Source organism: Poromitra crassiceps (assembly GCF_964638095.1).
Source record: "Poromitra crassiceps genome assembly, chromosome: 3".
In the NCBI taxonomy this organism is placed as follows: Eukaryota; Metazoa; Chordata; class Actinopteri; order Beryciformes; family Melamphaidae; genus Poromitra; species Poromitra crassiceps.
Window position 1 is genome coordinate 55,613,224 of NC_139625.1, and position 15,290 is coordinate 55,628,513.

Consider the following 15,290-nt stretch of genomic DNA (forward strand, 5'->3'; position numbering starts at 1 on the left):
AGTTCAGCATATGACTTGCTCTTTCTTGTACTGCTTTCTAGCTTTTCTTGAGATTCGGTAGATGCCCAAATCGCCACTAAACATTTGGTTTCCTCAGGAGACCACTGCAAATTATTTTTCTCTGTGTTGTCACTGCCTTCTTCTCCTTCCTACTCGTTTTCACAGCCTAGAATGAGACACGGCCACTGATGATGTCACGGTTCCCAAGGAAAACCAACTATTTTTTGGTTCCGCTGAGAACCAACTTTTCAGGTTCCGAACCAATTATTTTTTCGGTCTGAACGCGCCGGCCAGTTCAGATTAGGGTTCTGGAACCGGAACCGGCACGGAGCCCTGCCGGTGTGAAAGCCCTAACAGTGGGTCACTGCCTCAAACATGCTGCACCTTTTCCTCATCTTGACCCGAGTTGGGGTTCATAAACCCTGGGGATTTGATTTAAGGGGAAACACGTCGGAAAACAGAATTGAGATGAGCCCGGATGGTTTAGTGCTAGATTTGCTGTAATGAAAACAGGTCTCTCCCAAAGCTAGAGAGAACAGAGGAAGGACACCAGTTGGTTGTTTTATTTCGTGACACTTTAGTGTCGGAGTTGCTATAATTATAATTGTATAGTAATAATAATAATAATAATAATAATAATAATAATAATAATAATAATAATAATAATGAAAGGTAGCGACAGACCAACTTCATGGACACTGTGGCACATCATATTATTGTTAGTACTGTAGTAGCACTATAAGAAAATGAAGCTCATTTGGATGCAAATGGTAGAACAGTCCAAAACACCAGATTCCCATTCATTGTCAATGGAGCAAGCAATCAATTGATATTTATTGTTCAGCTATGTTCCCAACATTTTTCCAAAAGGCCCCACAAAATCTCATGAAATTTGGTCCTGCAGACTGACGGACCAAATTTAGTTAATTGATTGATAAATTGATCTTGATCGATGGATGTACTTACTGTTCAATGCTGGGGGACAGGTAGAGTTTAGGGAAGACTTGGGTAGCCTCAGCATCTTCGAAGCTCACTGAGAGAAGCGCCACATCCTCTCCAGGGTCCAATGCCGTGTCCTGAGGAAGACAATAGGGAGTTTAAGCGGTGACGTTTTAAAGACGGCGACGGGGTTCCAACCGGGTTGCCGTAGTCCCACAAGCACATATCACTAAGCTGTGCGACACCAAAACACTACGGCTACTTCTTCCTGAGTGCTGCTGGTAACAGTGCACATGCCTATGAACAAAGAAGAAATTCGGTCAAATAAGCGGACATATTTAACAAATATACTCTTTATCCATACAACTACTAATGATAGATTCGAATATACACTGAATGACAGCGCCAAATACGATGAAAACTTGTAATTGACATGCTAACAGCTCGGCGTACTGCCGGGTACGTCAAACTACTCCTTCTCCCGTAGTCAAGAGCAAGGCTACAACGGGGGGAGGTGGCTAGATAGAATCGCGCATGCGCAAAGTGGGTCTCGATGCCGTTGCTCCAAGCCATGGTTGCTTAAACTCCCTAATAATGAGGTGGGGATGTTAATGGGTGAACACCCTTAGCTGAAACAACATGATGAAGTCTGGGCTTGAACGCACATTGCCCCGGCTTCGCATCTCTGCTTTGCTTGAATCTATCTCCACACAAGTGCACTAGTCAAAAAACAAAAACGACACCAGTAGAAACATCTGTTTTGTTTCACGCCACATTAACTTCAAGAGCTGCAGCACGAGGCTGAACTGATGACTGCGAGCACCAATCAAATCATGTGTGAGATGGATACAGAGGCCACCAGGAGCTGCTCGCAACGAACCTCGTCCGTCTCTCCGAGGTGCCAGTTTCTCTTTATGTATTGTGTTTTTCCTCGAGCGAGGCTATTTGGCGAGGGACTGTCATTAGCTCAATTCCACATGAAGCATCACTCTGGGGGGGCTCTCTCTATCCAGAAAAGAGGCATGGCGGCATTAACCAAATGTCTCAGATGGTTTCAACTCATTCATTTGTGATAAATGCAGCCCGCCGTGGTGAGAGGAAATCTCCGCACCACCATACTAACTGATCAACGGTTCAACACGGTTGAACCGTTGATCACTGCGTGTTGAACCGGTTCAACACGGTTCAACACGCAGTGCAATATATCGTCACTATGATATCTATGATTGCATTCATTGGCCACTTTATTTCTACAGTAAGCATTAATAATAACTTTTTATAGCACTTTTCTACAACAATAAAGACAAAAGAGACAGAAAAGCTAGAGCTTATATATATGTGGGTGGGTTACAAATTGTGGTTAGGGTGGGTGGCAGTATAGGGTGGGGTTCAATGATGGAGGGTCAAATTGGTTATTTATATACTGTACGCAGCTCTTTTGAGGAAATGTATGATTTTTGCACAACATGAGTCATGAGCATATGAAGCAGCTGTTTTTTAGCTGGGTTCTGTATGAAAAGTCACAAGTTCCCCCTATGGAAATGCTAATCTAATCCTCGTTATTAAGCAGCTGTTGTTGACTGTATTCATATATAATTGCAGCATGTGCAAGTATCAACATTCGCAACAATGGCTGCAGCTCCCTTGTCTGTCAGGCGGTCCGCCTTTCATAGCAGATACATTAGTTAGTTTGTTTATTGTCCTTTCAAAAATTATTTTAGTATCTGTGGCAGTCAAACAAAATACATACAATACAGTACAACAACATAATACAGACAGTTATGACAAATATTTGTTCACAAAGTGCACCAAGCCTAGTGAAAGATTATTATTAGATTATTATAATATTTTATTATTACAGCACACTGTACTGTCTCAGTTACACTGTACTGCGGATCAGTCACACTGTACACACTGCACACTGTACTGTCTCTGTTACACTGTACTGCGCTTCAGTCACACTGTACACACTGCACACTGTACACTGTACTGTCTCTGTTACACTGTACACACTGCACACTTTACACTGTACTGTCTCAGTTACACTGTACTGCGGATCAGTCACACTGTACACACTGTACAGTCTCAGTTACACTGTACTGCGCTTCAGTCACACTGTACACACTGCACACTGCACTGTCTCAGTTACACTGTACTGCGCTTCAGTCACACTGTACACACTGCACACTGCACTGTCTCAGTTACACTGTACTGCGGTTCAGTCACACTGTACACACTGCACTGTCTCAGTTACACTGTACTGTGGATCAGTCACACTGCACACTGTACTGTCTCAGTTACACTGTACTGTGGATCAGTCACACTGCACGGTCTCAGTTACACTGTACTGTGGATCAGTCACACTGTACACACTGCACACTGTACTGTCTCAGTTACACTGTACACACTGCACACTGTACTGTCTCAGTTACACTGTACACACTGCACACTGTACTGTCTCAGTCACACTGCACACTGTACTGTCTCAGTCACACTGTACACACTGCACACTGTACTGTCTCAGTTACACTGTACACACTGCACACTGTACTGTCTCCAGTCACACTGTACACACTGCACACTGTACTGTCTCAGTTACACTGTACTGCGGATCAGTCAGACGATTGTCGTCGTTGGAAGAGCCTTTTTACGGAGTGATTCAGACTCATCTCATCCCAAAAGACAGTGAAGAGCTGTCACTGCGTCAATGAGACAAACAAACCAAAACTAAAGGCAAACCCCTGAACTTTTCGCAAATGCCATTCTAAAATAAATTAATGTGTTATGCAAGGGTGCTGAACTGCGCAGTTAAAATAGCATTTTTTTTGCCTTGTTTGGTGAAGTATAACTGCAGATATGATTAGTTCACAACCTCAGTCACCTTTATGTGAACATGAGTAGCACAAATATGCTGTCACAGTCGGCCAAATTCGATCAGTGCTGCACACCACCAGTCATCACTTTTCCAGAATCTTTACAAGCTAGTTGAAGTTAGAGGTGAGAGAAATGGCGTATTGTAACATTATTTCTCTGTGTAGATAGAGAGTGAGGTAGAGACAAGAGAGAAAGTGAGAAAGACCACCACTTCAAAATGAGCAGTTTGATGATAGTTTCACTGTTACTATGCCCCGATTGCCAACAAATGGTGAAAACATTCGAGGGGTAAATCTGAAATTTAGGGAATCAGATCAACTACAAAACAACCTTTTTATCTCTTACCTGTATTTTCAATTTCATGACCACCAAAACTAGCCTGGTAAACCAGCCGGTCACGTGAACTCACATTTCATTTAGTTCTACCAGACCGTCTGGCCTCAAGCTTTCAACCAGTGTTTGCAGTGGACGGGAGTTGGGCGGGTGTACTTGCCTTGACAGACAACTTCTTCAGCCAATCAGCGTTGGATCCAGTCCAATCCAAATCCACTGGGGAGAACGGCGAAAAAATATTTTCCGCTGAGAATCTCTGCTTGTTGACTCCTGTACTTGTTTAATTGTTGTTATTGGGTCTAAAAATAATAATAATAATAATTAATTTTATTTATAAAGCGCTTTTCAATGACCCAAATACGCTGACACAGTATGAGTACATAGAAAACAAGAGAACAGGCAACAGATAGAAATAACAATTAACACATCGATCAGGGATCTATGGAAACAGAGGGGAGGGAGGGAGAGTGTGGGAGGGACAGGGGCCAGACAGAAGAGAGGGAAGTGGAAAGAAAGGGGAGGTGGCGAGGTAGGAAGAGGTGGTTAAGGTTAAGGGAGGTTGTAAGCTTGGGAGAAGAGGTAGATTTTGAGTCGGGATTTAAAAATGGGGAGTGAAGGTGAGTCTCTGACAGGCTGGGGGAGAGAATTCCAGAGTCGGGGTGCAGCTCTCGAGAATGTTCGATCTCCAAAGCTTTTCAGTTTGGATGGCGGAACGGTGAGGGGAACAGTGGATGAGGATTGGAGGGTACGGTTAGGGCGATGGGGGAGAAGGAGGTCAGACAGATAAGGGGGGGCCAGGCTATGGAGGGCTTTGAAGGTGAGGAGTAGTTTGAAGTTAATGCGTTCTTTGATGGGGAGCCAGTGGAGGGAATGGAGGACAGGAGTGATGTGATCACGGGACTGGGTGTTTGTGAGCAGGCGGGCAGCTGAGTTCTGAACCATCTGGAGTCTATGGAGGGAGCGGGAGGTGATGCCAGTGAGGATGGAGTTGCAATAGTCCAGACGGGAGGAGATGAAGGCGTGGATGAGGCATTCAGCAGCAGGGGGGGAGAGGCAGTGTCTGATTTTTGCAATGTTGCGGAGATGGAAGTAAGAGGTCTTGATGATGGAGCTGACATGGGGATCAAATCAGAATCAGAATCAGAATCAGAATCACTTTTATTGCCACAGTATGCAAGTTACATAAAAGGAATTTGTCTTAGTGTCTGTATGCAGCGTAGCGGTCACATCAATATACAGTGATAAGAAGTAGGAAGATAACTGAAGACAATCACAAAGTTGCAAGTGCAATCAAATCGAGTAAATATATACAATATGTACATGAGAGGGTGGGGTCCAGGATGAAGCCAAGGTTGCGAGCCAGGGGGGAGGGTTGTGTTGTGAATGGTGAGTGAGATGGGTCCGGTTTTGCTGAGTGTAGATTTGGTGCCGATGAGAAGTTCTGTCTTGTCACTGTTGAGTTTGGGTCAGCCAGGTTTTTATTGCGGAAATGCAGGTTTCGATGTGGGTGAGGGGTGGGTTCTGAGTGGAATTTGTGCTGATGTAGATCTGGATGTCATCGGTGTAAAAATGGAAGTCCAGGTTGAATTTGCTGTGATGATGTGACTGAGGTCGAGTATGTAACAGTTGAAGAGCAGGGGGCCGAGGACTGAGCCTTGGGGGACCCCCTGCATGACAGAGGAAAGGGTGGAGGTGTGACCGGAGAGGGAGATGAACTGTCAGTGAGGTAGGAGGTGAGCCAGTCCAGTGCGTCTATTTGAGTCTTTGAGTGAGTCCATTTCTGCAATAACTGCACTTTAAGGCTGTTTAAACTCAACAAACGTTGACGTTACTGTGCTCGAGGGGGACAGCCACGGAGGCAGCCATTACCGTTTTGCCAGCAGCGTTCCTGATTGCCATGGGGACGATGTCAACTACGAGGCAGGTCACTGATTGGCTTGAGCACTGTTTTTTTATGTTGTTGTTTTTTGTATCCCATTTTCTCCCCAATTGTACTTGTGTCATAGTCCAGAGTCTGTGGGGGCAGGGGGCAGAGAAGGAAGGGGAAGAAGAGCTGGAAGAGAATTTAGCTTCCTGACAGCCTGGTGGATGAAGCTGTGCCCCAGTCTGCTGGTCCTTGCCCGAAGGCTCCTCATTCTCCTCCCGGACGGCAGGAGACTGAAGAAGCAGTGTGAGGGGTGGGTGGGGTCGCCTGCAGTGCAGAGTGCTGCTTGTGGACCAGGCGTGTGTCATAAATGTCCTGGAGAGAAGGGGGCACCAATCACCCTCTCAGCTGATCTAACTATGCGCTGCAGGGTCTTCCGGCAGGACGCAGTGCAGCCTCCGTACCACACAGCTATGCAGCTGGTCAGGATGCTCTCAGTGGAGCCACGGTAGAAGGAGCTGGTCAGGATGCTCTCAGTGGAGCCACGGTAGAAGGAGCGCATGATGGGGACTGTGGCTTTGGCTCTTTTCAGTTTGCGGAGGAAATAGAGACGCTGCTGACATAGAGACGCTTCCTCCGAGACATGAGCAGTAGTCAGCTGCTTCTTTTCACCTGACAGCTGGAGCCTGACTGGTAGGACGTAGCACGTGGGAGGATCACGCTATTTCAACCAGTTCCCTTCCCTCTGAACAGGTGCCCCGACCGATCAGAGGAGGCGCTACTGCAACGACCAGGACAAATACCCTCAAACCGGCTTCCCTCCTGCAGACACGAGCCAATTGTGCCTGTATGGACTCCTGAACAAGCCTGAGGTAAGACGAGGATGTGAACCTTGCCTCTCGCGTTGGTAGGCAGGGACTTTACCGCTACACTACCCGGACGCCCTGGCTGGAGCACTTTGTAATTTCTGAAAACACCTTCCCAGGGCTTGAGGCCAGACGGTCTGGTAGAAAGAAATTAAATGTGAGTTTACGTGACCAGCTGGTTTACCAGGCTACACCAAAAACCCCTGACCTGTAGCTTTGAGCACACAAACCCACCAATTTGCCATACGGAATGCTTAATGGAGGTGAAATGGTGTTCCTACACAGTTTTTCCAGTCCGAGTTGAAACCTTTGATCAAACTGACTATTTCAGGAGCAAAGCGCTAAAAGGGGGCATGCAGCTTTTAATGCAGGGGCAGCCCATGGGCTTACAGACAACCTTCCTTTTAATTGTTTGGGTGACTTCTGAGAGAGTAATGATGATCGTCTTAACATGTAAAAGGTAAAAGCATGTCTATGAAGCTTTGCCATGTCCAAATTGGTGCCACTTCATGGAGAAAGAGAGAGAGAGAGAGAAAAGTTTTTTTTAAGTGAGGTCTATAAAGCAAATTAAAGTGTAGAGGGGCAATACAAATAATTTGCTTGACAGCTGGTTTTGGTTAGGGAGTATGAAATATGCTGAAGAGGAGTCCTTGCGGTGAAGTAATTTACAGTGTGGTGGAGAATTTCCAGGCATTTCTTTTCTTTTCCTAAAACGTCCCCGATCTATATGAGACACATGTGAAGAAGAAGAAAAAGAGGAAGAAGAAGACGATTCTAATTAAAAAGCTGACCTGAAAAACAAACAAAAAACAAACAAAAAAAACAAAGCTGACCTTTCACCTTGCCTGACTTGAATGCACTATTTAAAGTGAAACAGAACAACTTCTCCTTCCATAATGGCCCTTATTAATGTTTGTGTACATACATGCGCACATCTTGAGCCCTTTTAACCAAATACACTTGAGGGCAAAGTGCTGTTTGCTTATGTAAAGAGTTAGCAGAGAACGAACATCATTTAAAAAAAGCCTCTGCTCCACAGGCCATAGGCAGGACCTTAATGAAGGGGGAGAAATGAGCATTGAAATCACCCTGGCCAGAGAGAGACAAGGAGGCTGCAGTGCCTCCGAGTCAAACCCATGGCCACCACCCTTCCTCTGCCATCGCCAACCTTTCCATCCTCTTTACTCTGTCGGACACATACGTGCATGGCCGGGGACGCACACGCGTCGCAAACACACAGACAATCTCTCCTGCCTTCCTTTGCGTTCCTTCTGTCCGTCCTTGTAGCTCTTGATGTCCCGGCCTCTGGCGTCTCCTCTGTGTCGCATGTGACAGGTTGGAGTTGTGACAGCTGTCTTTATGCCAGACCAAGTCCGGCCAAAGTCCGGCCAAAGTCGCCAAAGTCACAACACACACACACACACACACACAAAGAGGGGCTCGACTGCAGGGTCAATACGGAGGCGGTAAGGGTGCTTTTGTCCGCCTTCGTCACCCAACGGTCAAATTCAACGTGATGCTTTGACTGACAGCAGGGCTGTTGTGCGAGGACGTGTCCGGCTCCTGGGCGAGCTGTGGGAGTCCCTGTCCATGCGCTGTGTGTGTGTGTGTGTGTGTGTGTGTGTGTGTGTGTGTGTGTGTGTGTGTGTGGCTGCAGTGCTTCTCCCCCGCTAAGCAACCCACCGGGGAGCACAATAACATCCTGGAAAACTGCTGTGAGAATCGGTCGAGTTGTGACGTTTCATTCAACGCTCCGGGCTAACTTTTGGAAGCACTATGGTTCAGCCTTGCCACACGAACATGGACAACGGCTGTCTGTATAAGAGAGGGATATTCTTCAGTGCTCATCTGCTATGCAAATTGTCTAATTGAACTCATCAGCTCGATAAACTTCGACGATTGAAGGACCCAAATAAGCACAGCACGAGAATTACATTTTTAACTAACTGGTTTGCTAAAGACACAAACATTGAGCCAGTTACTAAAAGAACTGTTAAACTGAATGGGATTGGAGATTTAAAAAATCCCTCAAGTCAATGAGAGACTACTGAGAAATTAGATGTTACCTGATACTGGACAGTGGACAGTTATGCTTGTGAATTAGGGCTATACAAATAAACTTGACTTGACTTGACTAGTGGTTTAGAGTCAGATGATCATGCTGTGGCCAAGAATTCATAACAATTTTGTATATTTTGGAAGGTAATATTGTGGAACTCTCCTGGATTCCCACTCCTAGACAGTCTAGCCAGCTAGTCTACTATACTGAAAACCAAGAGAAGCCAAGAGTGTAAAGTGATGTCAAATTAATCCACATTATAATTTTTTACTAGAAAGGCATTATTAAACTGGACAGAATACATTAATTCTTCATTCATCCATCTCATGTACTAATCACTTTGCCTCTTTCTGGAGAACAATACACTGCATGAAGGAAAATGGCTGTCATTACCCAATGCTATTGAACATTTCAACATCCAGTAAGAGAGGCTGACCGCCATCAAAGAGCAGCATACAAGTCCATCATTATGCTCAACACCAAGAGCATTGGGGAGAATGAAGCAAGGCCAAGCCGGCGACATTGTACTTAGCGAAGATGTTCAGTTCAGCTAAACAACATCTCGAGGCTGCCAACAGTAGAGACTAAACGGGATGTCTGATATACTCAACGATGTGTTTGTCTCAGCCTTTCATAGGTTTGATGGAGACTTACGCCACTGCATCCTAAGGGCGAGAAGCGTTGGGTCAAGGTGGCCGCTGTCAAAATGTCTCATCGCATGACATGAAATGTTCTGATTGAGAAAGAGGGTTGAGGACATTGCTCCTAATGATGTGCAGGGGTGAATGGAGACATGTGGTGCACTCTTGATGATGTGCAGGGGTGAGTGGAGACATGTGGTGCACTCTTGGGGCCACTCCCTTTATCTCAAAATACAGAATATGGAAGCACAAGTCACTACATGACCCAATTTGCACACATGTCCAAGAGGACATAAAAGTCCTCTTTGGAGATAAGCCCAACGTGCTCCTGGCATGGCAGCTAGGGTTGGACGATGTCTACCAACTTGAAGTATCACGATGTCCAGGTTAAAAATCGACGATGGGCGATGGCATCGTTGTTGGTGCGCGCGGGGGGTGGGGGCGTGTTGTCTCATCATGCTTTTTTTTTCTTTTCTTTTTTTAGCAGCCGGCTGTAGCAGTATTATGTCACCCCCATTATATCAGATTTTATAGCAGTATTATATGTCTAAAAGTTTCTATTGTACATCCATAAAAGTCCCGGTAAAAAAAAAATCCTAACTCAATATTTACGTTCATCACCATGTAAACAAAAACCATACACTTTTAGGTAGCACACATCAGACTCCATGTTGCCAGATTGTCTCCAATAGATCTGCATTGCTTGGGCGGTTTTGTGTGCATTTGGTGGTTTTTGAGAAGTCTTTGTGCTGGAACCATTGCTGTATCTGGCAACCCGACCCAAACTGAGAAATAGCCTAACTTTATCCATTTACTTTTCCATTTCAGTCTTGGTAGTTCAAGGTTCAATCAAAGCAATGGACATTTAACTTCCACTCTGATGTTATAAGCAAGATACAGTAAGAGTAAAGACCAGCAAAACCAAGTAACGTTACCGCGGATAATGCTAACAAGTTAACTAGAGCTAACGTGAAGGAAACTATAGTGAACACATGAGGAGTTGCTTATCATCCTGCTCGACTGTCTGCTGCAAGGATTACTATTGCTTCTCCCACAAGGTATTTTTATCCTGGCATACATTACAGATGACGTGTTGTGTCTGTCTCATACACTTAATGACACCCCTGATATGTTTCAGCATGGTTTCAGCTGTGTTTATATATGCGATCAACTCCACCGAAAATGGCTCAAGTGTTTTGCGTTATCAATCGGTTTTGGCAATGGTAACATAAACATAAACATTGTGCGTTGTTGGCTGTGGCAATGCCGCTGTGTAGTGACTCGAAGAATATCAGACAACAGTAGTGCTTACACTGCAGCCTATTGAACAGAGGAACACATGTAGCCTACTTACATTCTGAAAGAAGGATTCAGCTCAGCACGGCTAAACTCTTCCAGGCTTATAAACTTGTGACAAAAAGCTCCTCATATGGTGGTCGATTTTCATCCAACTGCTCTCATCCGACGTGTGGATATTATTAGTTGCCATTAAATGTTATTAATCCAGGGAGGCTCAGCTAAGCTCGTCAATGCGCGCTATGTATCTTGTCACAGCTGCTACTTCATAAACATTATTGAATTCACTTCAACATGTGTAATGTTACTCACACTGTGTTGAAATTAGGAAAGAAGTGTAGGTTAATTTCATGTTTACAACACGAGCTGCTGCCTGCTGCTGCGGTGCATTAGTTTGTGCGCACGGCACGTGCCGGTGAGTTCCCCGTGCTAAAAACAGTGTTGGCCCGAAGGACCCTGCCCAACCAGAAAACCTTAGAGACTGTCTCACAAAGCTAGAGCTTCGATTACCATGGCCAAGAAGTTGGGTCAGCCCTAGTAAATGCGTTGCTTGCTTTTCCCTGTGGTGCGCCAGACATTTATGAAATGCGTGCCGCTGCACACACTAGACATCATGATGTTACGATCGTGTGGGCTGAGACCATCGGCTGTGAGTGACGGCAGCTCATTTTCCCCATGATGTCGAAGGCTAGGCGAAGGCATGACCCACCCCTCTCTGCCTCTAATTGGCTGACTGCACTATTATTAAAATAACTATGCAGTCAGTTAGTTTCTGCTGAGGATATAAGGGTCATCTAAGCATTCATTTGTTCATAACGTGAGCAGCAGGTGCAAAACAATCATTAAATCAACAAGCATGAGATGGCAGATGGCAGCATATACAATCAAAAGGTTATGTGTGAGATCTTACTTTATTATATTAAACGTTACAATTGCAAACCGTATAACTGAGTTATTTAGGCTTACTTAGCCTATTTCGCAGGCATATGAATGTGTATTTTTTCTTGTCATTCTAAATTTCATTACCTTGTTTCCTCTGATTAATATATAAATTCAAATACATGTCATTCTTGTGTTACAATGAGCTGAAATAGTTCACTGTAAATGACCCTTTATATCACCCTTGATCAATTCTCTGTCTATAGGCTACATACGTGCACTGCCAAGAGTAGCGGCAGTGTTATAATCAGAATCAGAATTAAAGTCTTTCTGATTCTGATTCTGATAAACCATAGATATGACTATATTAAAAACATAAACACACTGGCGTCTTTCATGCAGGCTAGCGAGCCTGTAACTGCTGTCTGTCTGACCCACTGAGTCTGACGGTCTGACCACAGACTGTAGAAAGAGATGTAATGCAGGATAGCCAAGCGAATGTGTTTAGATCAGGGGTGGGCAACTGTTTTTCATGGGGGGCCACATGAGAAACCCAGATTGTTGCCGGGGGCCGAACAAATATTGTCACGCCGTAACCCATGGATGGGCAACTTTGATGATAGAGAGGGCCACAAAAAAATGTCCTCGCTACCAGTTTTTGCTGAGGGCTGAACGGCGCCAGCGCGAAACATTTTGGGCATTTGAAGCCAGGTTTAGAGGAATAACTCATTTTAAATTAACAGTTGTGATGTCATTATTCAGTCTTAACCACCAATATTTGATCCTTTTCTCACGCACTCCTATGTCACCACCTGCTCTCCCTGCAGGGCTTGAAATTAACTTTTTTCACCACCTGCCAATATGGCTGCTAGATTTTAAAGTTACCAGCCAATTAGAATTTCCACTAGCCGAAATGTTTTTCTTGAAATAAACCAGAATATGAGTGGGTTATTTTAAGCTTAAGTATCAGTAAGTGGCCCGGGATTCTCAAAGCCTGTGTTGAGGGTCACACAAGAACAAAAATGCGCTCTTGAAGCTAAATAAATCCAAAACCAACAAGTTAATTATTTCAATTTCTTCTTCAATGTAGAACAGTCATTTCTTACACATGAGATTACTTTTAGCATTTTAGTCATAAATATTATTGAAATATATTCCATATTCCAGACTGAAATGCTATAACAGAAGAGTATTGGCCAGAATGACATGAACATTTGGACACTTATTCAGCGGGTATCTTGCATGTTGCGTTCAGGTGCACTGTAAAAAAAAAAAAAAAAAAAAAAAAAAATTTTTTTTTTTTTTTTTTTTTTTTGCAATACCATCGCGGGCCACACAGGGGGCGCCGGCGGGCCGCATACGGCCCGCGGGCCGTATGTTGCCCATGTATGGTTTAGATGGAATTTTGACGCTAGGCCAATCAGAGGCAGAGAGGGGCGGGTTATGCCTTCGCATAGCCTTCGCCATCACCGAAAAAAAATATCGCCTCCAGGTCAATCCTCTCTATCAAATCGAGGCACCCTGCTGACTAACCCTAAGGAGATAAATTACCGTTTTAGGGAATTTTTGCAGTGAACTCTACTCATCTGAGTGTGCTGCCGCTTGGTGCGATTTGAAAGACTTTTTTGACCTTCTTGAAACACCTAAGCCGTTTTCCCACATGCGCTTTGTACCGCTAAATGACCGGAACGTGGTCTAATGCGGCATGCCTGCATGTGTGAAAGTTGTCGTGCCGGTATAAGCGCCACCCCGTCGTCGCAGAGATTTCACCAGTTTCGAGCCAGTCAGAAGAGCGGTATGCACGATAGCGGACTCAAGTGTAGAACGGGTCCAGTCATTTCCCGCGACACTCTCATGGGCGAGGTGTACACACGTTGCTTAATGTTCCAGCGGGCATAATCTAATCATTCGCGCACATTAAAGCAAACTGGCGAAATGATCTTGTGATAAGAGCAGTATGTCAGCTTCATGAGTGAGCGTGCTGATTTTCCCCTCTCCCCTCTGCTGCCTGCTCGCTCTCTGGCCACAGTCCGTCCTCCTCCTTCAGTCAGCAGCCCAACAGGGACACAGATGAAGCAAATGCACGAAGCAAAATGTGGAAGTATTTTGCTTACGTTGCCGACAGCAAAGGCAAGCCCGGACACATCAAACGAAGCCAGTCTGTAAAAAGTGCTTCAACGCGACGCAGGTGAACGGATAAACAAGCAAACTTATTTCACCATTCAGAGTTTTGCCGACACGTCACTCCCCACCCGCTCTGCAGTGCCGCCCCGCCCCCCAACATACAGGCAATTTCGCTGGTAGATTCCCATATGCGAGAGGAGAGGTGTGAAGGGAAATGTCCGATATTGACTTACAGGTAATTTTCAGGTACGCATGTGGGAAAACGGCTCTACTGTATGCTTAGTGATGCTGCAAGAGAGGATTTAGACTCCGATTTGACTTTGAAAGAAATAACTTCTGCCATCAAATCATTCCCATCAGGCAAAGCAGCTGGGCCGGATGTATTCAGTGTAGAATTTTACAAGAAATTCTGCGACATTCTCGCCCCACTCCTCCTCAGAACGACATCTAGCTCTAAGAAAAACAAAGTCTTGCCTAAAACACTATATGAAGCTAACATCTCCCTTATCTTAAAAAAGGGGAAGGAGGAAGTAGACCCGGCCAGTTACAGACCCATAGCACTCCCGAATTTTGACAGAAAGGTAATCACTAAAACGTTGGCTACTCGTTTGAATAAACATTTGTCATCCATCATTCACCCTGACCAGACAGGGTTCATCCCGAATAGGTTTTCTTTCTTTAATGTCAGGCGCCTTCTCAACACCATGTACGCAGATTACAGTATTATTTATTTGTTTATTTGGACGGGACAGTGCAAAATTAATGAACACAGAAACCATAGAACAGATACTAAAACCTGGAACATAGTAAAAGTGTAAAAATTGCCGGATTTAGCACGAGGCTAATTTCCATCCGTTGTCCCAAGAGCAGTGGTGCAGCGATTTTGTCACTCGACACACAGAAGGCGTTCGATCGGGTTGAGTGGCCTTATATGTTTGAGTCAATGCATAGATTCGGATTTGGCGATTCGTTCATACCCTGGATAAAGCTCGTATATGCTAGTCCAACATGTTCAACCAGGTTTCCATTACTCCGCTCGGTTCAGTAGGGTTGCCCTCGCTGTGGCCATCCAGGTATTGCAGGCCTGAAGGTCGGAGGTATTGAGATGCGTATCAGTTTGTATGCAGACGACGTAATAATATACCTACATGATTCAGAGAAATCGATCCCCCCTCTCCTAGAATTTATCACCTCCTTCGGTAATCTCATGAAGTGTGAATCACAATTAATTGGATGAAGAGTGACTTTATGCCTCTCTCTGATGTCTTCACTCCCGGTTTCCTGGAAAATCTCCCATCCAAACTGGCAAAGGACCACCTCACCTATCTTGGCTTGACCATATCCATAAATCCTAAACTAATATTTAAGTTGAATTTTGGTAGATTTTGTTTTAAGAGCTAAACAATGTATAGAAA

The 15,290-nt window shown here is 44.8% G+C and overlaps 1 protein-coding gene across 1 annotated transcript in view; it reads right to left on the bottom strand.

Annotated features, from left to right (window-relative positions):
* The window catches only part of babam2 (BRISC and BRCA1 A complex member 2), a 154,230-nt gene that overhangs the window by 35,384 nt on the left and 103,556 nt on the right, over positions 1–15,290 (bottom strand). Inside the window, exon 7 of the mRNA XM_083633875.1 lies at positions 967–1,076. Within this exon, the coding sequence (XP_083490001.1) occupies positions 967–1,076 (110 nt within the window). The remainder of the gene's footprint in view (positions 1–966; positions 1,077–15,290) is intronic.